The sequence below is a fragment of the Theropithecus gelada genome, chromosome 4 (genome assembly GCF_003255815.1).
Source record: "Theropithecus gelada isolate Dixy chromosome 4, Tgel_1.0, whole genome shotgun sequence".
Classification (NCBI taxonomy): Eukaryota; Metazoa; Chordata; class Mammalia; order Primates; family Cercopithecidae; genus Theropithecus; species Theropithecus gelada.
Window position 1 is genome coordinate 135038835 of NC_037671.1, and position 27055 is coordinate 135065889.

General features: G+C 41.7%; 1 protein-coding gene across 2 annotated transcripts in view; it reads right to left on the reverse strand.

The window, feature by feature from the left end:
* Positions 1-25609, reverse strand: part of SLC22A16 (solute carrier family 22 member 16) — a 52392-nt gene extending 26783 nt beyond the window's left edge. The window contains exons 1-4 of one of the 2 annotated variants that reach the window (XM_025383179.1): positions 24931-25194; positions 23920-23985; positions 5787-5904; positions 5425-5690 (exon numbers count right to left, since the gene is read on the reverse strand). In XM_025383179.1, coding sequence (XP_025238964.1) covers positions 5425-5690; positions 5787-5904; positions 23920-23985; positions 24931-25004 — 524 coding nt within the window. In that variant the 5' untranslated portion in view covers positions 25005-25194. Of the gene's footprint in view, positions 1-5424; positions 5905-23919; positions 23986-24930; positions 25195-25495 lie in introns of those variants that run through there. The other variant, XM_025383178.1, reaches the window with a different exon arrangement.
* Between the last annotated feature and the right edge of the window lie 1446 nt (positions 25610-27055).

A 27055-nucleotide genomic window follows, 5' to 3' on the forward strand; every position in this document is an offset into this window, starting at 1 on the left:
CCCCTTCCCCTTTCTAGGAGGAAACATTTTTCTAATTTTGGTGACAATCTCTTGTTTTTTGTTTCACTTTACAACTTTTATAAGCAATGCTAAACAATACAGGTTACTGTTTATAAACAGTATAGGTTAGTTTTGCTATTATGATTTTAAATTTTCTATAACAGGATAATACCACATGTATTATTTTGTGACTTGCTTCCTTTACCAAACATTATGTATAGGAGATTCATCTATGTTGTTTCATGTAGCTGTGGCTCATTCATTTTTATGCCTACATATCCTACTGTAAGAATATATTATAATACATGTGTCCATGAGACGACTGAAGGGCATCTGGGTTGTTCAGAGTGCAGGGCTGTTAGGAACAATGTTGTGGGAGCACTTTTATGCATGTACCTCTGTGGACCTTTGCAAGAGCATGCTCAGGGTATATGCCCCAGAGCATGTGCCTGTGCACATCACCAACTCTATATGATACCAAATCAGTCTTCAAGGTTAACCCAACTTGGATTCTTAATTTGCATTCACACCAGCAGGATGAGAGATCCTATTACTCCATGTCCTCGCCAACACTTAGCATTACAAGACTTTTGACTTCTGACAATTGGTCAAAAGTAAATGGTGTGATTATATATCACTGACAGTTCATCTTTTCATTAGCCATTTGGATTTTCTTTTCTATGAGGTGACTTAAAATCTTTTTCCCATTTTTCTATTGGGTTGTCTTTTTCCCATTGATGTAAGCAACAATCCTTTGATTATTCTGGACACTAATAATTTAGTTATATGTAAAGTAAATATTTTCTCTCTCTTGTGTGTGCACATTCATATCTTTCCTCTTTTAATGGTGTCTTTTGGTGGGCAAAAATTCTTGTAACAAAGTCAAATTTATCCCTCTTTTCTTTCATAGTCAATGCTTTTTGTGTTTTAAAAAATCATCCTTCCTTCCATTAGGTTCTGAAAATATTCTCCTAAACTATTTTTCTAAAGTTGTATAGTTTTGCTTTTTCACATATGCACATTTAGTCCTTCTGGAACTGCTATTGTACTGTAAAATGTTAGAAAATGAATCCAATTGTATTTCCTTCTATATGGCTAGACATCTGTCCCAGCACCACTTATTGATTGATCCTTTTCCTGTTAATATACAATGCCTTATGTGTCTATACTTAGGTTTATGAATGCACAAGTCTATTCCAGGAGCCTCTGAAGGAGCCTCAATCTGTTTGTCTAGTGATATATCTATTTACTTCAATGATCTGATTCTTAAAGTTTATAATTTTCTCCACAGAGGGCCTTCCTCACTTTTTGCTATATTTAACCATTTATATTTCATATTTTTAGGCTTCTGCAATGACATTTTAAAAAATTTTTTATTTGTTACTGGTATATAGAAATATAATTAATTTTAAATGCTCATTAATTCTAACAACTCATATGTAGGACTTTTTCATACAAAATTGTAATGACTACAAATAATGACTTTTTATTTCTCCTTTCCAATCATTATTCCTTCCTTGCTTCCTTTCCTTCTCCCTCTTTCTCTCTCTTTTTCCTTATAGCACTGGCTAGACTATCCAATACAATGCTAAGTAGAAGACGTATTTCATACATCCTTGTCTGTTCCTAATTTCAAAGGAAAAGTTTTTAACATTTCAGAATTAAGAGCTGGGTGCAGTGGTGCATGCCTGTAATCCCATCTATTTGGGAGGGCTGAGGCAGGAGAATTGTTTGAGCCCAGGAGTTCAAGAAAGCCTTGGCAACATAGCAAAACCCTGTCTAAAAAAAAAAAAAAAAGAAAGAAAAAAGAAATTAATTAATATTTTAAACTTCACAATTAGGATATTCATGGTAAACCTTATTGTAGAAAACTTTTATCAGGTTAAAGGCATTCTTCTACTTTCAGTTTTTATCATGAATGGATTTTGAAATTCATCAAATGCTTTTCCTATAAGTATTGAGTTGATCGTATGAATTTTGTTCTCTAATATGTTAATGTGGTAAACACCATTGATTAGTTTCTAATATTAAATAAATTTCAGATCTTTTCCCTTTTCAGCCTCCATGAATTTTAATCTCTCATATTTCCCACCTCTTTGTCTCTCTGAGCTTTAATATTGATAACTTTTTCTGAGTTATCATCCATTTCATGAATTTTTTTGTAGCTGTGCAAGACAGGTTGTTAAAACTATCCAGGTGATTTATTATTCACCTATTTCACTTTTTATCTGTAGATGTCCTAGGTATTCTTCAATTTTATGTCAGTTTTAATACAATGTCCAGTTTTCATCAATATTTTTAAGCTTGTCTTCTATTTCTTTAAAAATAGTTATTTATGCCTGATAATTCTAGCATTTGAAGTTTTTGTGCAGAAGTCTGCTTCTGCTGCCAATTGTCTCTGCTGATTCTCACTCATGGTCCCTTTTAACCATGTGTTTTGGTTTTCACTGAGCTACTTATTCACCTTGAAAAATAATTTATGAGAATCCTCTCAAGCCCAAGATGAGGGTAAACAAAGAGTATTAAATTTTATTTTACTCTAAGTTAATACATTAATCTGTACTGTTTAAGGGCTGCTGGCAAAAACACAAGATGGTTGGGTCAGAAACAAAGAACTTCATTACTTACTTCATTAGCAAGCAGCAGGGCAACAGCATCTTTGTCTCAGTTCCTCTAATCCCCAAGTCCCACAATAAACCAGATGACACTTCACAGATAGTGGGTTGAATTAGAGAGGGGGAACACTGCATGTGGGGAATTCACTGGTTTTATAGCAAGCAGTTAGGAAGCCTACTCTTTGGGGCAGAGAGGGGACATTATCTCATCATATCAGTTAATTTTATGTTGCTATAAAAGAACACCTGATATTGGATAATTTATAAAGAAAAGAGGTTTATTTAGCTCATAGTTCTGCAGGCTGGGAAGATCAAGGGTACTGGCTTCCTGCAAGGGCTTTCATGCTACATTACAACACGGCAGAGAAGGTCAAAGGTAAAGCAGACACATGTAAACAGGGAGAAACCTGAGGGGCGTCCTCACTTTAAAACAATCCACTCTTGCAGGAACTAATCAATTCCTGTGAGAATTAATCCAGTCTTGTGACAGCCAGAACTCATTCACTCACTGCCATGAGAACAGCACCAATGCATTCATGAGGGATTCGCCCCATAGCCCAAACACCTCCCACTAGGCCTCACCTCCCAACACCGCCACACTGGGGATCACATTTCAACATGAGCTTTGGTGGGAACAGACAAATCATATCTAAACCATAGCACTCATCTTTTAAGGTACTGGCTGCATAGACAGCTCTGAGAAATGACCCAGAGAAAAAAGTGGTCAGGGACTTGCCATCTTGGCACATCCAGCAAGAAGTGTAGAAGACTACAAGAAGTGCAAGGAGGCTGTCTCTTTCAACAAGTTCCGCTGAGAGAATACAGACACTGGGAGTCATGGACCACGTCAAACCAATTTTTTAGCTTACGGTTTTTCTGGAGCTCCCAAGTCATTTGAATTCAAGCTACACATCCAAATGAATACCAGTTAATGGTTTGCAAATTCTCAAGGACTTTTAAAAATATACGTCGTGGCTGCTCTGCCTATGGAGTGGCCCTTCTTTATTCCTTTACTTTCTTAATAAACTTGCTTTCATATATATATTATATACATATATTTCAGTGAAATATCTATTTTATATATAAATTTTATATATAATTATATATAAAAATATATATTTATATATATTTCACTGAAATATATGTAATATATTTAATAATAATAATATATATTTAATAATAATAATAAATAATATATATTTACTTATATATTACATATATTTCAGTGAACTATATATATTACATATATTTCAGTGTAATATATATTTATTTATATATTACATATATTTCAGTGAAATATATGTATAATTTCACTAATATATTTTTATTTATTTATATATTATTATACATATATACATCTCTACATCTATCAAAGTGATTGTAAGTGTTCAATATATGTCTATATAACTATACCAAGTTCAGACAAAGGAACTAAATTTATTTTCAGTTAATGTATTTTGTACTCTGACCTTGTTATAAGCATTATTTATATTCCATTTTTGTCATACAGCAAATGTATTTTAGTACATTTCATACATGTAGTTGCAAATATTTTGAGTTTCAAGAGTCAAGCAGTGAACACATTTCTACAGAAAAGGCCCAAGTGATAATTTGTGTAACAGCTTGCTGAATGAAAACACTAATACCTAGTACCTTTGAACATACTATGAGCGGTATGGTCCTGCCCATGACAAAGCCCTATGATTTTTCTTTTGACATGTTTATCAGCCCCATTAGACTGGTATATCTCAAGAGCAGGGATTTCCGATCTAAGCTGTTGTCTTTAGCTACTCAATGCCCACCACATGCTTGTAAAATTCACAACTATGGAGACCCAATAAGTTCATCTCTGTGCTTTGGTGTAGTCCATGTTCATACAGCGATAAAAACTTTATTTTAAGAATTACATATTCATTTTAATGTAAATTTTAAAAATATATGGCCAGGTTATGCTTTGAATGATAGTATTCCCTCCAAAATTCATGTTGAAACTTAATCTCCAGCGCAAGAGTATTAAGAGGGGTGGCCTTGGGAGGTGATAAAGTCACGACAGCAGGGCCCTTAGCACCTTTACTAAAGGGCTCAAGGTTGAAGCGAGCACTCTCTTGCCCTTCCACCCCTTCTTCCATGTGAGGACACTGCATTCATCCCCTCCAGAGGATGCAGCAATAAGGCATCATCTTGAAAGCAAACAACAGCCTTCCCCAACAGCAATACTGCTGGCACCTTATCTTGGGCTTCCCAACTGCCAGAACTATGAGAAATAGTTCTATTTCTATTGTTTGTAAATTACCCAGTCTGTGGTATTTTGTTACAGCAGCACAAAAAGACTAAAAGAGGCTGTTATATCAAGCCCATAATTTTACAGATATACTGCTTAGAATCAGGCTACTCCTATTAAAAAGTAAGTCTATTGAAAGAGAAGAAAATATTCAAAGTATCTATTGAGTGGTTATATGCCCAGGGTACTTTAGTTCTGTATTAACTTTGCAATAATCCTTTGAAGTAAATGATAATATTTTTTATCACCAGCTAATAGACAAAGATTCTGAAATGCAGGTAAGTTAGGCAATTTGCCTAGGGTTCACAGTTAATAAGTGGTAGAACCAGGATTTGGATCCAGGTATACTGTCTTCAGAGCCTATCCTTATCATTATACATCCCTAAATAATGGATCAGCATAGAGGTAGGAATTTAGACAGGAAGTATAAAAATGACAAGTTTTAAACATAATTCCTTATCTCCCAAGAAAATCAGATAGGAAAATAAACCCTACACTAATACAACAATCCTAAATATTTGATTTTACCTGTCAGAAAAGTAGCCAAAAGTCACCGATCCCAGTAGGACTCCAAACATAAATAGGGGCTGGATCAGCATTGCGAGCCATTTTCGGTCACAGACCAGGTTCCACTGGGTCACCGCAGTGCTTTTCCACGTGTTCTGGTCATATATGTAGCCATCCACACAAGGAAACTCTTTCTTACTGCCAGTGTATTCATAGTCCAAACTTGATGTGTTCTCCCTCTTGTTCCTGCTACACCTCGAGAGCTCCCAGATCTCACCGTTCTGCAACTGCACCATAACATAATCTTTCTGGCCTGAAGACAACAGGGCCCCAGTGTCCTCCAAACTCCAATTAGAGTGATTGTGGAAAACAACCAAACTCACATTGCCTGGGGGCCTGCAGACATGACGAGGGGTGACTCCCATGAACACGGAAGCCAAGTAGTGAATACCACAAGAGATGTTCTGGAAGGCACATATGAAATAGAGGACTCTCTGGAATCTGCAAGAGAAGAAAAGCTAATTATTATATCTGGTCTATAGGCTGAAAAGGAACATAAGCAAATTCGAAGGGTCTCCACCATGTTTATCTTAACATATATGTAAATGGATAAACATAGAAATAATTATAGATCTATTTATATCTGTGAGTTAGAATATATACATATATTACCTAGCTCCATCTACTGAGAAGGCCTAGAAGCAATGACATCCCAATAGCAACAAGCACACCCATTGCCCAGATCTTAGTTTCTAAATACCATTCTCCAGTGAGAGAAGCCAGAAAAAGTGGCTGATTCTAAAGCCAGGACAAGAAAAATACAAAATAAGCACAGAATATCTTATAATACCAGAAAGTAAGGAAATACTCAAAAAACAAAAGGATAAGGGCATATGAAAGGGGCCCAGGTAGCAATCTGAAAAAGTTCCCAATGGTCAGTTGCAAGCTGAAACAATTTGAGCAACAACATAAATGGCATAGTATATCCCAAAGCATAAAATAAATATATATGAATCCATACTGTGTGTTTAATTTTATGTGTTAACTTGACTGGGTTAAGGGAAGCCCAGATAGCTGGCAAAACATTATTTCTGGGTGTGTCTGCGAGAGTATCTCTGGAAGAGATTAGCAGACTAGTAAACTGAGTAGAGAATATCACCCTCACCAATTGAGGTGGGCATCCTCCAATCGCTTGAGGGCTTCAATAGAACAAAAAGGTGAAGGAAGAGCAAATTTGTTCTCTGCTTGAGCTGGGACATCCATATTCTCCAGCTCTCAAACATCAGAGCTCCTGGTTCTTGGACTTTTGGAATTAGACCAAGGCTTACACCAGGCCTTCAGTCTGGGACTGAATTACACCACTAGGTTTCCTAGTTCTCCAGCTTGCAGACAGCAAGTCATGAGACTTCTTAGCCTTTATAACCATGTGAGCCAATTCCTATAATAAATCTAATATATATGTACATATGTGTGGTGTTTGTGTGTGTGTGTATGTGTCTGTGTGTGTATCCTATTGGTTCTCTTTCTCTGGAGAAGCTTGACAAATACAATACACCATACTCATATAAATAAATGAATGAAAAAATAAAAGGGAGAGAGGAGACCAATCTTTCTTACATTAGAATTCAATTACTATCTATAGACATTCCTTCTTTCCTGGAAGTAGAGTTTAATTCCCGCAATTTACTCCTAGAGCGTGGGCTAGGCTTAGTGACTTGTTTCTAAAAAACAAAGCAGGAAGGCCGGGCGCGGTGGCTCAAGCCTGTAATCCCAGCACTTTGGGAGGCCCAGACGGGTGGATCACGAGGTCAGGAGTTCGAGACCATCCTGGCTAACACGGTGAAACCCCGTCTCTACTAAAAAATACAAAAAACTAGCCGGGCGAGGTGGCGGGCGCCTGTAGTCCCGGCTACTCGGGAGGCTGAGGCAGGAGAATGGCGTAAAAACCCGGGAGGCGGAGCTTGCAGTGAGCTGAGATCCGGCCACTGCACTCCACCCTGGACGACACAGCGGGACTGCGTCTCAAAAAAAAAAAAAAAAAAAAAAAAAACAAAGCAGGAAAAGAGGAAAAATAGTAACTTTACAGTGGGGAAACCTAGAAACTTGGCAAACACTAATGTCACCAAGTGATGAAGGTTAACATCCCCAGTGACGTCATGTGGATATGCTGTATCCCTGCTATGATCTGATGAGAAGGACACTTCATCTCTGTTGTTTTCTTTCCAAAAACCATAACCCTAGTTTAATAATTTTAAAAAGACCCCAGATTGGGAGTCATCTATAGGTTACCTGGCCAATATACCTAAAGACTGTCAAGGTCATAAAAAATAAAGAAAGATTGAGAAACTGCTATAGACAATTAAATGTAGTGTGGTGCTCTGGGACTGGATCCTGGAACAGGAAGAGGACACTTGGAAAAACTGGTGAAATTCAAATGAAGTATATAGTTAGTTAATAGTAATGTATTAATATTAGTTTCTTAGTTTTGACAAATATGTTATGGTAATGTAAGATGTTAACAATAGGGGAAACTGGGTGAGGGTCATATGGGGATGCTGTACTATCGGTGTAACTTTTCCATAAATCTAAAATGATCAAAAAATAAAAAGTTTATTTAAAATTTTAAAAAATACAGTCTCCAAATGTATAGACTCAAACCAACAGCGACATATTTTCTGAAATAAAAAATTGCCTCATAAGGACAATTATGCCCACAGGACAACAGGATAGAACAGATAAAATTTGGATTACCCCACAAAATTCCAACCCCTGAAATTAAGAAGCATAGCAGACCTTTGAACAGGTAACTTAATTATTTAGATTGAAAACGGAATCAGTTCAGGCAATCACCAACATTCCCAAAAAACCATTAAAATAGAAGGTAGGAGATAGGTCCTGTCAGATCAAACTGAGGTCAAATTGCACCACTGACACATGCAATCTCCATCACCCTTCTTCCTTTGCAGACCTGCCCACCCCACTGCATCCTGATGCTCCCTCTCACTGGAAGATGCTTCTGACTATCCCTCAGCTCAGCAGTTCCCACACTTTTTGGTCTCAGGAGCCTCTATATTTTTACAAATTTTGAAGATTCCAAAAGGCCTTTCTTTATGTGAATCATATTTGTCTCCATTTATGTATTAGAAATTAAAATGGAGAAGGAGAGGAGGAAAGAGAGCCAGGGTCTTCCAGGGAGCCCAAAGTTAGAAGCTGGGGCAGAGAAAAGGAAAACAGAAAGAATCTGGCACAGACTGACCCCTGAGGAGCCTGGAGTCTTACAGAAAGGGTAAATAGGTGTGCATCCCTTCTCACCTCACCCCCATAACAAACTGCTGAATACCAAATTGTGGGAGAGCCCCGTCTGCCTTCGTGACCCTGGGCAATGCTGTCAGTGGTGATTTGGGAACTTCCTGAGAATAGAATACCAGGTGACCAACTCAGGCAGGTGTGCTGGCACTCCCCTCAGGCCTGAACTGAGATGGTGGGCACCATACTGGTTGTGCACCTGTTCTGAGCCACTGCCCTGCCCAAGCAACCTCAGCCTTTGTGATGTTGTATCACCAGATACCCCAGAAACATACCCCACAATCACTCTGACTTTGGCAACCATGGGGGACTGGCAGGACCCGGGGAGCTGCAGGAACCCCAGAAATCTAGCCCTCAGTGCAGGTTGCTTCTAGGGGAGCAGGGAGCACAGCCCACCTTGGGACAAAGGAAATGCAGGCACAGCACCAATTTCTGAAAGGGGCAGTAGTAGTAGCTTGGAAGGGACATGGAGAGGGGACTATTTCCTACTCCACCCATTCACTGTTGTAGATGCAGCAGAAGCTTTCCCTGCTGGGAGCTGGCACTCACGCAATTGAAGAAAGGCTTTCTAGCACTTTTCACAGTGGCTGCATCCCCACTGAAAGTGAGGTGGTACTGCCTCGTCTTTCAGAAAAACAGGGCCCATCTCCCGCTCCCTACACAAAGTAGCAATGTCCCTGCAATAGAGGACAGACAAGTCACAGAGCTGACTGTTCTGGACTGGGAAAAGAGGCTCTGACCCAAGGCCATTTTGGTGGTAGCCACAATAGAAACATTCTCACAGACCTCAGGAGTGGCCAGGAGCCAAAGGACAGTGTTTATATGAACTGAGGGCTACAAGTGCTGTGAAAGGGGCATGATAGGTAGTGAATCATGTTCCTGCCTGCCCAGGATGAGGAACTGGTGCAGCCCCCTGCTGGCCCCTACCCCTGAGACCTCAGCACACCCATCAAGGCAGGGGTTCCCACTCACCATCAGATGACCTGAGGGTGAGCTAGCTCTTCTTACCCTTAAGCGACACTTACTGGACTAGAGACTGAACTGCATCATCAAACAAAAAACCTGCTGTCAGAAGAGTGCAGTGCTAGTATATGAGATAAGCTTCTTGAGACCTCCACACTCCTAGCCCTACAGAAGATACTGTGTCAGCTCATACACCCTACACATCACTACAACAAGCAGTATCTGGGAAAGCAACCACACAAATGATATCCATAACCAAGGAACCCATAGAGACCCTTGGTCCCCTGAAAGCCCCCAGAAACAAAACCAAACAATCATACACAATATATACTACAGCCACACCCTCAAGGGAAAAAAGAATACAAACTTTAAAAGTCTCATTCAAATGTTGGCAAATTAAAAAATAGGAAGCAACAGCTCAATATTTGTCCATTTTCACACTGTTGATAGAGACATACCAAGACTGGGCAATTTACAAAAGAAAGAAGTTTATTCGACTTACAGTTCCACAAGGCTGGGGAGGTCTCACAATCATGGCAGAAGGCAAGGAGGAGCAAGTCACATCTTATGTGGATGACAGCAGGCAAAGAGAGAGTTTGTGCAAAGAAACTCCCATTTTTAAAACTATCAGATCTTGTGAGACACATTTACTATCATAAGAACAGCACGGGAAATACCTGCCCCCATGATTCAGTCATCTCCCACCATGTGCCTCCCGCAACACGTGGGAATTATGGGAGTTAAAAGATGAGATTTAGGTGGAACACAGAACCAAACTATACCAAGCTCCTTCAGATGAGAAGGAATCAGCATAAAAACTCTGGCTATCCAAAAAGACAAAGTGTTTTGACACCTCCAAAGGATCACACTAGCTCTCTAGCAATGGATCCTGACTAAAATGAAAATTCTGAAATGACAGATAAAGGATTCAAAATATGGATTGTAAGAAAGCTCACTGAGATGCAAAAGAAAGTTGAAAATCAACCCCCAAAAACTTAGGATATGAAAGATAAAATAGATATATTAAACTTTAACTATAGTAAAAGACTAGACCAAGCAGAAAAGATAATTTCAGAGCTTGAAGACCACTCTTTCTGTTTAAACAAGTAAAACAAAAATACAGAAAAAAGAATTCTTTTAATGAACAAAGTCTTTGAGAAATATGCAATTATGTAAAGGGACCAAATGTATGATTTATATGTAATCCTGAGAGAGAAGAAGAAAAAGTAAGCAATTATATTTAAGAGAATAATTCAGGAAAATTTCCCTGATCTTGCTATAGAAGTAGACATTAAGATGCAAGAAATTCAGAGAATATCTGGGAGATGCTATAAAAGATGAATGTCACCAAGGCATAGAGTCATCATACTATCCAAGTTTAATGCTAAAGCAAAAAATCTTAAAGGCATCTGGAGGGAAGCATCAGATCACCCATAAAAGAAATCCTATCAGACTAATGAGACTTCTCAGTGGAAATCTTACAAGCCAGAACAGATTGCGGGCCTAGGGGGCCTATTTTTAGCTTTCTTAAAGAAAAAAAAAAAAGCCTGCCAAAAATGTTTTATCCTGCCAAATAAGCCTCATAAAGCAAGGAGAAATAAAGTATTTCCCAGACAAGCAAACTCTAAGGGAATTAATCACCACTTGACCAGTTCTATAAGAAATGCTTAAAGAAGTTATAACCATGGAAATGAAAGGACAATACTTGCCACCATAAAATCACATATAAGTACAAAGTTCACAGATCCCATAAAGCAATTACACAATTGAGACTACAGAGCAACTAGCTAACAAAACTCTGACAGGAACAAAACCTCACATATTATTATTAACCTTAAATGTAAACAGCCTCAATGTTCCACTTAGAGGATATAGTTTAGCAAAATGGATTTTTTTTTAAAAAGACCCAACAATCTGCTACCTACAAGGGACCACCTAATATGTAAAGATACCCATAGCCTAAAGTAAAGGGGTGTAAAAAGATGTGTCATGCAAATAGAAAACAAGAAGGAGCAGGAGTTGCTCTTTTTATATGAGATAAAACAGTCTCTAAAGTAACAACAGTTAAAAAGACAAAGAATAGCATTATCTAATGATACAGGATCTAATTCAACAAAAAGATTTAACTATCCTAAATATATATGCACCCAGTATCAGAGCACCCAGATTTATAAAACAAATACTACTAGACTTACAAAAAGAGATAGACAGTCATATAAAAGAGTCATATAAAAGGAACTTCAATACCATATTGACACGAATAAGCTGTCAATGATGACAGATCATTGAGCTTGATCTGTTGCTTTGATTATGCAAACTTGACCAAATGGACTAAGAGACGCCTACAGAACATTCCATCCAACAACCACAGAATATATATTTTTCTCATCTGTGCATAAAACATTCTCTAAAATTCACCATATGCTTGCCCACAAAGCAAGTCTCAATAAATGCAAAAAAAAAAGAAAAGAAAAGAAAAGAAAAGGTCAAAATCACATCAGGATCTTCCTGGACCACAGTGGAATAAAATTAGAAATCAATACCAAGAGGAACCCTCAAAACCACAGAAGTACCTGGAAATTAAACAACTCACTCTTGAATGACTTTTGGGTTAACCATAAAATAAAGGCAGAAATTAAAAAAATGTTTTGAAATGAATGAAAACAGACACAACATACCAAAACCTCTGGGATACAGCAAAAGCAGTGCTAAGAGGAAAGCTTATAGCATTAATTGCTTAAATCAAAAAGACAGATCTCAAATTAACAAGCTAATGCCACACCTCAAGGAACTAGAAAATCAAGAACAAACCAAACATGAAACTAGCAGAAGAAAAGAATAACAAAGATCAGAGCAGATTTGATCTCAGTTAAATTGAAACCAAAAAAATCATACAAAGGATCAACAAAACACAAAGTTGGTTCTCTGAAAAGATAAACAAAACTGTTAGATGGCTAGCTAGATTAACAAAGAAAAAGAGAAGATTCAGATAAGCACAATCAGAAATGATAAAAGTAACATTACAACTGATAACACAGAAACACAAAGGATCATCAGAGACTACTATGAACATCTCTAAGTGTACACACTAGAAAACCCAGAGTACATGAATAAATTCCTGGAAGCATACAACCCCTCAAGAGAAATAGAAATTCTGAACAGACCAATAACGAGTAATGAAACTGAATCAGTAACAAAAAAATATAACAACTACGACAAGAAAAGAGCCCAGCACCAGATGGATTCACAGCTGAATTTTATCAGATGTACAAAGAAGAGCTGAAACCAATATTATTGAAACCACTCCAGAAAATTAAGGAAGAGGAATTCCTCCATAAATCATTCTATGAAACCAGTATCATAATGATACCAAAATCTGACAAGAACACAACAAAAAGAAGAAAACTACAGGCCAATATCTCTGATGAACATAGATACAAAAATCCTCAACAAAATACTAACAAACTGAATCCAACAGCACATCAAAAAGATAATCCATCACAATCAGGTGGGTTTTATTTTAGGGATGCCAAGATGGTTCAACATATGCAAGTCAATAAATGTGATTCACCACATAAACAAAATTAAAAACAAAAGACATAAGGTCATCTCAATAGATGCAGAAACAGCATTTGATAAAATCCAACATCACTTCATGATTAAAAAAAAAAAAAAAACTCAACAAACTAGGCATCAAAGGAACGTACCTCCAAATAATAAGAGCTGTATATAACAAACCCATAGCCAACATCATACTGAATGGGGAAAAGTAAAATGCATTCCTCTTAAGAACTAGAACAAGAGAAGGATTTCGCTCTCACAGCTCCTAAATAGCATAGCACTAGAAATCCTAAACATAGCAATTAGGTAAGAGAAAGAAACAAAAGGTATCCAAATTGAAAAAAAAAAAAGTGAAATTATCTCTGTTCCCTGACAACATGATCTTATACCTAGAAAAATCCCAAAGATTCCTCCAAAAGACTCCTAGACTTGATAAACAACTTCAGTAAAGTTTCAACAAACAAAATTAATGTACAAAAATCAGTTGCATTTCTACACAACACTCAAGCTGCAAACTAAATCAAAAAGTCAATCCCATTTATTATAGCCACACAAACACACAAAATACCTAGGAATACACTTAACCAAAGAAGTAAAAGACCTCTAAAAGGAGAACTACAAAACACTAATGAAAGAAATCAGAAGTGACACAAAAAATGGAAAAACATCCCATGCTCATGGATTAGAAGAATCAGGCCAGGCGCGGTGGCTCATGCCTGTAATCCCAACACTTTGGGAGGGCGAGGCAGGTGGCTCACAAGGTCAGGAGATTGAGACCATCCTGGCTAACATGGTGAAACCCCGTCTCCACTAAAATTACAAAAAATTAACCGGGTGTGTTGGCAGGCGCCTGTAGTCCCAGCTACTCGGGAGGCTGAGGCAGGAGAATTGCTCGAACCTGGGAGGCGGAGGTTGCAGTGAGCGGAGATCGCACCACTGCACTCCAGCCTGGGTGACAGAGCAAGACTCTGTCTCAAAAAAAAAAAAAAAGAATCAATATCATTTAAATGACCATACTGCCCAAGGCAATCTACAAATTCAATGCAATTCCTATAGAATCAGCATTGTTTTTAACAGAATTAGAAAAAACTATTCTAAAATTCACATGGAACCACAAAAGAGCCCAAATAGCCACAGCAATCCTAGGCAAAGAAAGCCAGGCCAGAGGCATCACATTATCTGACTTCAAACTATACTACAAGGCTATAGTAACCAAACCAGCATGGAACTGGTTCACAAATAGACACACAGGCGGATGGAACAAAATAGAGAATCCATAAATAGAGCCACACGCCTACAAGCAACTGACCATCAACACAATCAACAAAAATAAGCAATGGGAAAAGGACTCCCTATTCAATAAATGGTGCTGGGAAAACTGGCTAGCTACATGCAGAAGAATGAAACTGGATACCTATCTCTCACCGTGTACAAAAATTAACTAAGGTTGAATTAAAGGCCTAAATGTAAGACCTGACACTCTAAAAGCACTAGAAGAAAACTTAGGAAAAACTTTTCGGGACTTTAGCTGAGGCAAAGAATTTATGACCAAGTCCTCAAAGGCAAATGCAACAAAACCAAAAATAGACAAATGGGAATTAATTCAACTAAAAAGCTTCTGCATAGCAAAAGAAACAATCGATAGAGTATATAACTACAGAATGGGAAAAATATTTGCAAACCAAACTATGCATCCAACAAAGAGCTAATATCCAGAATCCACAAGGAACTCAAACAAATTAATACAAAAAATAATAATAACTCTATTAAAAAGTGGGCAAAGGACATAAACAGACACTTTCCAAAAGAAGACATACAAGCAGCCAACAAACAGGAAAAAAATGCTCAGTATCACTAATCATGAAAGAAATGCAAATTAAAGCCACAATGAGATATCATCTCATACCATTCAGAATAGTTATTAAAATGTCAAAAATAACAGATATTGGTGAGGCTGTGGAGAAAAGGGAACACTTATACACTCTTAGCAGGAATATAAATTAGTACAACCCCTATGGAAAACATTATCAAGATTTCTCAAACAACCAAAAATAGAACTACCATTTGATACAGCAATCCCATTACTGGTTATTTACCCAAAGGAAAAGAAATCATTATATCAAAAAGATCCCTGCCCTTGTCTGTTTATCACAGCATTATTCACAATTACAAAGTCAAAGAATCAACCTAAGCGTCCATCAATGGTTAACTGGATAAAGAAAATGTGGCATATATACACACCATGGAACACTATGCAGCCATAAAAAAGAATGAAATCACATCCTTTGCAGTAACATGGATGGAGCTGGAAACGACTATCCTACGTGAAATAACTCAGAAACAGAAAACTAAATATCACATGTTCTCACTTATAAGTGGGAGCTAAACCATAGGTACACATAGACATAAAGACGGAAATAATAGATACTGGGGACTCCAAAAGAAGAAAGAGAGGGAACAGGGATGAGGGTTGAAAAATTACCTATTGGGTACAATGTTCACTATTTGGATGATGGGTTCACTAGAAGCCCAGACCACACCATTACACAATATACCCATTTAACAAACCCACACATGTACCCTTGAATCTAAAATGAAATAAAATAACAAAAATAAAAATAAATGCAATTCCTAAGGCAAAAGAAAAAGGGCTGGAAATGGAGAAATTTTTAAATGCTTAGTAATTCATTAAATTTAATAAATTCACTAGATATTAACATTAAATAACATATAGTTATAGTGTTCCAAACAAAATGAAACAAAATTAGTAAGAAGAGTGGCACTGTTCCACAGTTAATACTTGCATTAATAGAAGACAGCTGGTTTCTCATGTCTGTGTCTGCATTCAATCTGATGTGTTATTACACATCACCTAGTCTCTGGAAAACTCTGCTGTACTTTCATGAGAGAATGAGAGTTTTTTAAAAGACAGCTAATATCTTAGTATTGCTAGGAAAAAGTTTTGCCCTTGCAGACTTCAAAGACCTACAAGAACTCTCACGTTTTGAGACCTACTGGTCTAGCCTGTTCCTCTCATACTCCTCTCTCTCCACGTTTTTTTTTTCCCTCCAACCTAAATACCGATTTTCAGTCTCTTTATCCTTCACTGACAGCTTCTCTCAGTCCTGTCTTTTTACTTGCTTCCCCCTTTCCCATTCTCACTCATTTATGCATTTTCTAGTCCCCATTGTTCCTTCTCTTCTATGAACACAATATGCAGCTGAAGTACCGTTCTGTTATTTATGTTGATTTTTTTAAAGAACACCAGGTGAATGTTTTCTATTTCTCTACCAAACCAACAACAGAAGTCCTACAAAAGGTTGAGCTAAAGTCTCATCAGAGCAGAAACTGTGGTTCAGTCACTTTCGTATCTCCCATAGCACCCAGCACAGTGTGTAGTGCAGTGGCTATAGCATGCTAGAGAATACCTTGGGCTGAAAATGAACAGCGCTGAAATCGACTCATGCTCAGTACCCTGGTAAAGAGAGATGTTCAATAGGCCAGTGTATCCAAAAATTTAGCCTGGGTGTCCCATCAGTTAAATTTTTAAAAGTGTGTGTGCGCACAGATGTGCATGTCGACATATAAAGTGAACATATGTACACACACATATTCATATACTGCTAAATTAACATATTATGTATATGGAAATATAAACTTCCATTTGTACGTATTGACTTTTATACACACATTCATATATAAAATGGGTGTTTTTTTGGTGGCACTCCAAGGGATCATCTCTACCCCCCACTGGTGAACACACCCTGCTTTGGAGACTATCGCAACCTAGTGACCTCTCCAAGTCCTCACAGATAACCCAGGCTGGCATGTAGCCACCACTCCTCACTTATCATAGAACCTCATGTAGATAAATAATAGGTTGAATGGAATTAATTTCAAGTCTTGTGGCTATCAGGACACCACAGGCTGGTCATGTTGGCCACAGTTTCAAAACTGAACTCTATCTGTGGCACTGGCCCTGGTAGCTAGCTAGTCCACAAAAGAAAAATACAAAGCAAAATGCAGGTGGGAAGTAAGTAGTGTTCTTCTAGCTCCAGGATGAGAGAGAACACACTAATTCCTATTCTTAGGGTCTCTTTGGGATGAGCAGCCAAGAGAAGAGCTTGGAGCCCCAGTGCTTGATGGGCTAATGGGAGCTAGCTCTGTTTTTTCCAGGAAATATTAACACGTCCCTGCCAGCAGTAAAATGATCAGAAATCAGGCCGGGCATGGTGGTTCATGCCTGTAATCCCAGCACTTTGGGAGGCCAAGGCAGGTGGATCACCTGAGGACAGGAGTTCGAGACAAGCCTGGCCAACATGCTGAAACCCTGTCTCCACTAAAAACACCAAAAACTAGCCAGGCATAGTGGCACGTGCCTGTAGTCCCAGCTACTCAGGAGGTTGAGACAAGAGAATTGCTTGAATCTGGGAGGCAGAGGTTTCAGTGAGCCAAAATCGCATCATTGCACTCCAGCCTGGGTGAGCGAGCAAGGCTCTGTCTCAAAAAAATAAAAATAAAAATAAAAAAGAAAGAAAGAAAAAAAGAAATCAGCCTCAGTCCATCGTAGACAGAGGGGTTGGGCAGGAAGAGTAGGCTGAGAAGACAGGCTTGTGTTGCTCTTGCTCAAAAGACCCCACAGACTAACATCTTGGCTTGAAGATGAGTGGTGCTGACCCTCACACCTCCAGGCTGGAATCCCTCGTCCCCAGCCCCTGCACTGGTTGCCATGTCACCACAGAGCCTTGGGGTTGCTATATTGCCTGTGGCCTCATGGGGGTGAGCACCTGGCATGGCTGATGGGTCTCCTGCCCTTGGGAAGCAGGCTTGTCCATTCAGGAGGTGTTTCTTCCTTCCCTGGCATTTTCTCAGGAAGCATCTTCCAGTCAATAAAAATGGCTCCCTTAAGAGACTCCTTGACCTTACAGTGCAGTCCAGTCTGCTTCTATTGCACAGATTGTAGATGGGCCTCATCTTACACAGCAGAAGTCAATTCTCTCCTCTCCACTCTACTCTGTTCACACCTGCCTGTGCTGTACATAGCAGCTTATTCAGCATTGTCTTGGTCACTGTGCTTATTCTATAATGCTAATCTCAGGCCGGGCGCAGTGGCTCATGCTTATAATCTCAGCACTTTGGAAGGCTGAGGAGGGTGGATCACTTGAGGTCAGGATTTCAAGACCAGCCTGGCCAATATGGTGAAACCCCATCTCTACTATAAATACAAACATTAGCCAGGCATGGTGGTGGACGACTGCAGTCCCAGCTACTCAGGAGGCTGAGGCAGGAGAATCACTGGAACCTGGAAGCATAGGTTGCAGTGAGTCAAGATCGCGCCACTGCACTCTAGTCTGGGCAACAGAGAGAGACCCTGTCTTGAAGATAAATAAATAAATACTAACACCTTACATTGGATCATACTTTAAAGCATGTTCACACTCATTATCTCATTTAATCATCTCAACATACATCAGAGTTTGTGAGCTAGCTGAACTGTACAGACAAAAAAAATCTTTGCTTAGTGAATCGCTGACGTAAATAAAATGGAAAACTAATCTTGCCTAAGAAAACAGTTCATATGCACTAATTTTTTGTAAAATCAAGCACCTAGGTGTCTCTGCTTTGCTAAAAGACATTACACTAATGGGTGTTACTGTCTGCTTTTGATAATAATAAAACTTGACTTCCCTAAAAGTAACCAGTAGTCAACATCACAAAGATATCAACTATCCCAAAGTGAATTTATAAATTTCATTTTCAGCACTGTCTATAACTGCAAAACATAGAAAACTGAAACGTCCATTGGCAGGAGACTGGTCAAAGAAATTATGGTGAAAGTATGACAAAAGTATAGATACTCCTAGGAGATCCCAGAGGGAAAGGGTAGCATGTAGTTTTTAACTAAAGGAGCATTCCTAGTCTGAGAATCACCCCATCCAGATCATTACAGTGTGGCTTGTCATGGACCACCATCTACCCACTAGACACCATGGCAATAAGAGGCATGAAAATCAGGTCCTCTTGAAACTAAATTTTGTTGAGGGCCTAAGGAGCATCCTATAATAACAATCCCATATGAATATGACTGGAAATAGAACATAAATCATGTATGTATGACGCACATATTTATATTCTTTGACTCCCATCCCTGAAATTTCAACTCAGCAAATGACAACACAGCCCCTGCAAACAGCAGCATGTATAATTTGCCTAAAGTTTACCTGAGGCATTTGAGTTTGTTCCCTAACTAGTCTCACCACCTGGAGCAGCTCCACCACTGAAAAGCTCACGTTCTGACTATGACCTCCCACCCTCTTACTCCCCCCGTCCTTCCCACTGACCCCATTTCCAGCACCATTCAGACGTCCAGTCTTCAGATCCTACCAGCTTCTTCAGTTTGTTGCTACCTTTCTGGCCTCAGTTTTTTCTTCCTCAGCTAGCTGACCCCCACAGTCATCACCAGAACTATTCTCTCTCTCTTCCCCTCTCCTCTCTTTGTCTCTTGTTCTCTTCTGCACACACACATACACACACACACACACCCCAACACAGCACCCACCCTGGCAGGCCTCTGAAGCGAGGATTTGTCTTTTCTGCCCCCCTCTCAGCAATCGTGATTCAGGAGGTCTAAGGTGGAGTCAAGGCCTCTACAAGCTTAAGAAGCTTCCTAGGAGATGCTGATACAGATGAAAACATTGCCCCAGGATATCTACTTTTCTGGTTAAACTATGTACTGATACAAGGTTTGACATTCAAAATACTGGACAATTGTTGTGGAGCAACTGAAAAACCAATAAATAGCCTATGAGGGTGACATTTCTTATAAGCACTTTGCAAAACTATCTGGCAGCTGACCACATGCACCACCTGTGACATCATCTCCTAGGTATATACCCAGCGAAATGCACACACAATTAGAGCCCCACACCACAAAACGACGTTTCAGCCAATGATGAACCACATATGCCACAGTAGTCCCACAAGATTATAATTTTAATACCATATTTTTACTATGCCCTTTCCATGTTTAGGTACACAAATACTTCCCGTCGTGTTACAATTGCCTACAGTATTCAGTACAATAACATGCTGTACAGGTTTGTAGTTTAGGAGCAGTGGGCTATACCATAGAGCCTAAGTGTGTAGCAGGCTGTACCATCCAGGTTTGTGTAAATATAGTCTGTGATGTTTGCAGAGCAACAAAATCACCTAATGATGAACTTCTCAGAAGTATCTCTGTCGTTAAGCGACACATAACCGTACCCTGAAAGACAAATGCGAGAAAGGCAACTCATAACAAACCCAACCTGGAGACAGTCTAAATGTCTGTTGACAGTAAATGAATGAACCGTGAAATAGTCTTGCCATTAAATACTAGGTAGCTATGAAAATCGACTAACTACTGTGACACACAATATGGGTGGATCTCACAAACACAGTGTGGAACAAAAGAAGCCAAAGGGCACGTGCTTTTTACCCCAGTTATGTAACATTTAGTATGGTTGATGTAAGGAGAGTAGTGAGCTTGGGGGACAGGGATGGAGTACAGCTCGGGAGAAGGCATAAGAGGAGATAATTTCGGCGGGGGTAACGTGGGTGTGTTCACTGTATGACAGCTCATCAGGTTGTAGATTATGGTGCACACTTTTCTGCACATATGCAATATATCAATTTAAAAGTTTTCTATCTACAGGGCCCAGGGAGAGGGAAAAGTATTCAGCAACGCCCCTGCTGAGGCACAGCTGGAACAGGTGCCAAGGCATGCCTAATCTGTCCACAAGGCACTGGCCAGCTGGACTGCAGCCCTGGATGGCCAGCTGATCCATATTGACAAGGGGGCATTTTCCCTGAGCAACAGATTATCTACCCAACTTCCCACTGGATGTCTCTGCCTGGAATTCCCACAAGGAACGCAAGGTAAACCAATCTCAAACTGAGCTCAGTATCTAGGCCTGCCCCACCTGGAAGGTAACTTTCTGAGTTTAGCGTACCATCACCCACACAAACTAGAAATCCTGGGCATGGGGCATGGGGCATGGGGTGGGCTAGGAGGGGCATGTGGTCCCTTTCACTTCTCCTTCATGCCTTAGGGCCAAGAGGTCCCATCAACTCCGCCTGCTAAAACCCTCTGGTTCTCCCTGCCCACACTCCCACTGTCCAGACCCTCTTTCTCTCTCACCTGGGCTCTTATCTAGGTCTTCACTGGCCCCCTTGCCCCACTTGCTGCCCCTCCAATCCACCCTCTGCACTGCAAAGTAATCTTCTGATACCCAAACTCTGCAGTATGACATACAAAAACACTCATGGAGATGACTGTAAGCTTACCTCCTGCCTCTCTCACTCTCATATCTTATACCCCAAAAACAACCACTAACTGGCCCCCAATCAAGCCATGCTAGTTCACATAAACACACTTTCCATGTGCTAGAAAGGTCCTAAGCACTCCTTCAATTCAAATTTCCCTTTCCCTGTTGCAAGAATAACTTCTTGAAAAAGCAAACCCCATGTCCTTAGGCGTCTAGCATTCTAACACATCACTCTCTTGGCCCTCAGAGGTGTCATGCATGTACCCAACCTAGGGGTCCACCAGGACAACAGGCTTATAGATACGACATATGAGTGGAAAAAGAATCACACAAACACAATCGGCAGAAAACCCAGAGGCGAGGGAGAGCAAGGGTGGCCAGAAGCCCCAGGCAATGGGCCCATGCAATCTGGGTGACCGATGAAGAAAATTGCTTTCAGTCCTAGATTATATCATTCCGCATAAAAGCATAACTGGTGGAGCCCATCGTGGTTAAGAGCATGGATTCTGGAGCCAGACTGCCAAGGTTTGATCTTGGCCCTGTTACTTACCACCAGGGACCATGAGCAAGATCCTTATCCTTTCTGTGCCTCAGTTTCCTCATTTGAACAATGGGCTTTGTGGGAATGAAATGAGTTAACACCTGGAAAGCACTGTATGGCACACCATAGCTGTATATAAATGGTAGATGTTATGATGTTCATATGCTGAAGTCCAAAAAGAGCCAGAAAAACTACATATTGAAAAAAAAAACAAAAAACAAAAGACAAAACTCTACCTCTGTCCATCCATGAAGGTCTGCCACAGGTTCCATATTCCAACTCTAAACTTTTAAACCATCACTTCTCTTATCCCAGGACAGCTAACTCAGGGATCCCGGTTCAGGTCCTCCCAACACAGGTGCCTAAATCTCAGTCTCCTCAATTTCTTTCCATATGGAGCTTCAGCTGTGAAGTTTATGGAACTACAGTATGGTTTCAGGAGAAATCCTGGAATGGTATTTTAGTTCTTCTCAGGTATCCTGGTTTCCCCCCTTTTTTTTTTTTTTCTTTTTTTTGAGACAGAGTCTCGCTCTCTTGCCCAGGCTGGAGTGCAGTGGCGCGATCTCGGCTCACTGCAAGCTCTGCCTCCTGGGTTCACGCCATTCTCCTGCCTCAGCCTCCCAAGTAGCTGAGACTACAGGCGCCCGCCACCACACCCGGCTAATATTTTGTATTTTTAGTAGAGACGGGGTTTCACCGTGTTAGCCAGGATGGTCTCAATCTCCTGACCTCGTGATCCGCCCACCTCGGCCTCCCAAAGTGCTGGGATTACAGGCATGAGCCACCGCGCCCGGCCTGTTTTCCCCCTTTTCAAGGTGACTAGAATAGTGCTTCCTTATTCAAGAAATGATCAATGAGAAATGAGAGGTAATCAGGGTTGTCTACTTTAGGGGTCCCCAAGCCCCGGGCCATAGACCAGTACTGGTCCATGCAGAAATTGGGCCACACAGCAGGAGGTGAGCAGTGACCACGGAGCATTATCTCCTAAGTTCGACCTCCTGTCAGATCAGCCGCGGCATCAGATTCTCACAGGAGCGTGAACCCCATTGTGAACTGCACATGCAAGGGATCTAGGCTGAGAGCTCCTTGTGAGAATCTAATGCCTGATGATCTGAGGTGAAGCAGTTTCATCCTGAAACCATCCCCCTGACCCCACCACAGGTCTGTGGAAAAAATGTCTTCCACAAAACGGGTCCCTGGTGCTAAAAAGGTTGGAGACCACTGCTCTACTTAACACTTTCACTAGGTTCCCTTAAAAAGAGGACTAAATAACCATCACAATAACTTTCTTTTCTGTTTATAAAAATAGAGACCAATTAGAACAAATATCTGAGAAAAATGGAGTACTGTGTTACAGTCACACTGTTTCCACCTTCTACTGTATAAGCATTGGTTTGTTACCCTTTTCCCTCCTGTAAGCTGCTTTCACAAGTCAACCCTGACCACCAATATGGGAACTCAGGTAACAATAATAGCCATGACTTACTGAGAACTTACTGAATAATAAGACTTTTGCATACATTATGGTGGCCAGCTAAGAGCTGTCTCCTCAAACCCATTTGGCCCCTCTTCACCATAGTGAGCTGTCACTATGGATGAGCAGCTGTTCCAGGCACAGACAGGGAGCCCCATGCCATGGATGGCAGAGCTGCCCCACCTGTCAGGGCCCCTGAATGGCCTTGTGGCACAGATCCTGCTGTGGGCAGTTCAACTGGAGAGTTATAAACTTCCAGTTGAGGAATCTGTTTGATAGGGTACCTTAGTCAAACACGAGCTAATGTAATTATCTCAGCTAATCCCTAAAAAACACTGGGGACCTAAGGTGTTAGTACCACCTACCTCATTGAGTTACTGTGAGGATGAGAAACTGCATGCGGAGTCCTCATATACACATTTTCACTACTCCTATTTGAAAACATTTGTACTGCTATTATTAGCCTCATTTTACGGATAAGAAAGTGGTCAATAATATGCTCATGACCATATAGTTAATGTGTGGTAGTGCCAGAATAGGAACTCAGACATCCAGCCTTAAAACTGATCTTTTAACCTCTGTGCTATTCTGCTTCCAAAGGGATGAAATGAGATCATACATAAAGAGCTTGGCCCAGCGGGGCCGTCACCCAACCGTGCTCAGGAGTGCATCATGGTTGAGAGTGTGGGCTGTGGAGGTGATGGGCATCCAATGGCATCCAATTCTGCCCTGCTAGTATTAGATTTATGCTTAGGCAGAAACCTTGTTTTTCTCATCTGTGAAAAGAGGGTGATACTACCAACCTTATCAGGCTGTAGTGAAAATTAAAGGAAGTAACACGTACCAACGGCTTATGACCAAGCCAGGCACAAGACAGCGTTCAATGAGGCAAGCAGAAGGAAGCAGGGAACAGCTGGGGCTTCTTGCCCCTTTCCTCTGTCCTAACAGCTCTTTTTTGCAGACACTGGGAATCAAAACCAAAACGCATACAACCTTCCACCTTGAAGTACAGCACCACATCATCTCTTCGCTAAGCCTAATTCCCATTTTCTGGATAGGAAACTGAGACACAAAGTATCTCCAGAATCATATCAGAGGTAAGTAGCAGGCCAGGATTCAGACGCAGCTCCAAATCTCCGGCCGTCACGCTGCATGGCCCCTCACCCGGCTACCTCTCTTCTCAAAGCACTCTTGAGTCAGATAAAGGAGCTCTGTCCATAAATGAACGCACGAATGAATAATTTAAAAATTTTTAAATCCATTTGACAAATGAAAAGAGAGTGTACGGAGGTAAAATGTGGTTCCACCATGCGTTGGCTATGAGTCCTTGACCCCGCCAGCTTGTTTCCCAATCACTAAAATAGGGATTTGAACACCTCCTTTGCAGGGTCCCGGTGAACATCAAATGAAGAACTGTGTGTAAGCTCTCGGTACAGTGTACCTGGCACATATTAGGTTTTAATAAACGGCAACCAACTCTGACTAACGGTTGTCCCTGGGGAATACCTGCCAGGCACAGAGGGAGGCCCTACGGCGGCGCGGGGCAGAAGGGGGCAGCAGCCGTCTCGGGAAGTGAGAAAAGGGATTAGAGAAACGGGCGGCCAGGCACAGGCACCCCCTAAGCGTGCGATCTGGCCCCTGGGGGCCTCCAGCATCGGCTGCCGCGGAGAGCACCCAGGTCCCACCTGCCTGGCAACAGGCGCACCCCGAGCGAGCCCGGCGCCTCTGATCACCATGCCAGGCCCCGCTGCCAGAGTCCTAGGGCACAAGCCCAGCTCGGGGCCGGCGTCTGGACGCCTGTGTCCGGACTGCGCGGGGGAAGGAGGGAGTGGAGATGTTTTCGGATCGCGAGCGCCGCGCGAGAACCCTGTGGCAACCGAAAGAAACAGACCCCTTGGCGCCGCCTCCCGCGTGGCGCCCCCTCCCCACCCCGCCCCCTACCTGCCGAAGTGCCCCACGTGGTCATAAATCCACTCGAAGTGGCGGGACCCCATGGTGCTGCCGTGCACTGGGCGCAGAGTTAGCCGAGCTCCGGGGGCTGCGGGTAGCACGCCCCGCCCCGAACCTCCCCGCCCGGCCTCCTGCGCTCCCCGCGCGTCCCAGTGCTCGGTACGAGCGCGAGGCTGTACTCTGTTCCTCCCTCCGTCGCTTGGTCCCTCCATCCCCTCAAGTATCTTCGGCTTTTTCCCGCCGCCTCGGCCTCCTCCCCGGCGCGCTGTGGTCCCGGAGCCCGCGGTCGTATGGTGCCCGCGCCCCCAACCCCGCCGCTCTCCCGCCCGCCCAGCCGCCAGCCTGGCTCTTGGCACCGTATCCGTGGGGTCGTCACGCTGGAGGGAAGCCCCGACACCTGGGAAAAGTTGTCACTGAGAGAGAGCCCAGGGTGGGGATGCAAGGTCCGGGTTCAGTCTACTGGCTGCAAGAATATATGGCCTTCCGCATGACGCCCCTCACAAACATGGTTCTCAAATTTTCATGCCTGAGAATCTACCGCAGAACTTGGTTTAAAAGGTACATTTGGGCCGGGCGCGGTGGCTCAAGCCTGTAATCCCAGCACTTTGGGAGGCCGAGACGGGCGGATCACGAGGTCAGGAGATCAAGACCATCCTGGCTAACAGGGTGAAACCCCGTCTCTACTAAAAATACAAAAAACTAGCCGGGTGTGGTGGCGGGCGCCTGTAGTCCCAGCTACTTGGGAGGCTGAGGCAGGAGAATGGCGTAAACCCAGGAGGCGGAGCTTGCAGTGAGCTGAGATCTGGCCACTGCACTCCAGCCTGGGCGACAGAGCGAGACTCCGCCTCAAAAAAAAAAAAAAAAAAAAAAAAAAGGTACATTTAAGGCCCGGCGCACTGGCTCACACCTGTAATCCCAGCACTTTGGGAGGCCGAGGCGGGCGGATCACCTGAGGTCGGGAGTTCAAGACCAGCCTGACCCACATGGAGAAAGCCCTTCTCTACTAAAAATACAAAATTAGCCAGGCATGGTGGCGCATGCCTGTAATCCCTGCTACTCGGGAGGCTAAGGCAGGAGAATCGCTTGAACCCGGGAGGCGGCGGTTGCGGTAAGCCAGGATCTTGCCATTGCACTCCAGCCTGGGCAACAAGAGTGAAACTCTGTCTCAAAAAAAAAAAAAAGTACAATTAGGCTGGCGCGGTGGCTCAGGCCTGTAATCCCAGTGCTTTGGGAGGCCGAAGGGGGAGGATTGCTGGAGCCAAGGAGTTTGAGACCATCATATAGTGACACCTAGTCTATACAAAAATAAAACATAAATAAATGTAAATTTATTTCTAGACTCCACCCCTGATGAGTCAGTCTGCCTGGGGCACAGGAATCTGATTTTTCTTTTCTTTTTTTTTTTTTTTTTTGAGACAGAGTCTGGCTCTGTTGCTCAGGCTGGAGTGCAGTGGTGCGATCTCGGTTCACTGCAAGCTCCACCTCCCAGGTTCAGGCCATTCTCCTGCCTCAGCCTCCCAAGAAGCTGGGACTACAGGCACCCGCCACCAT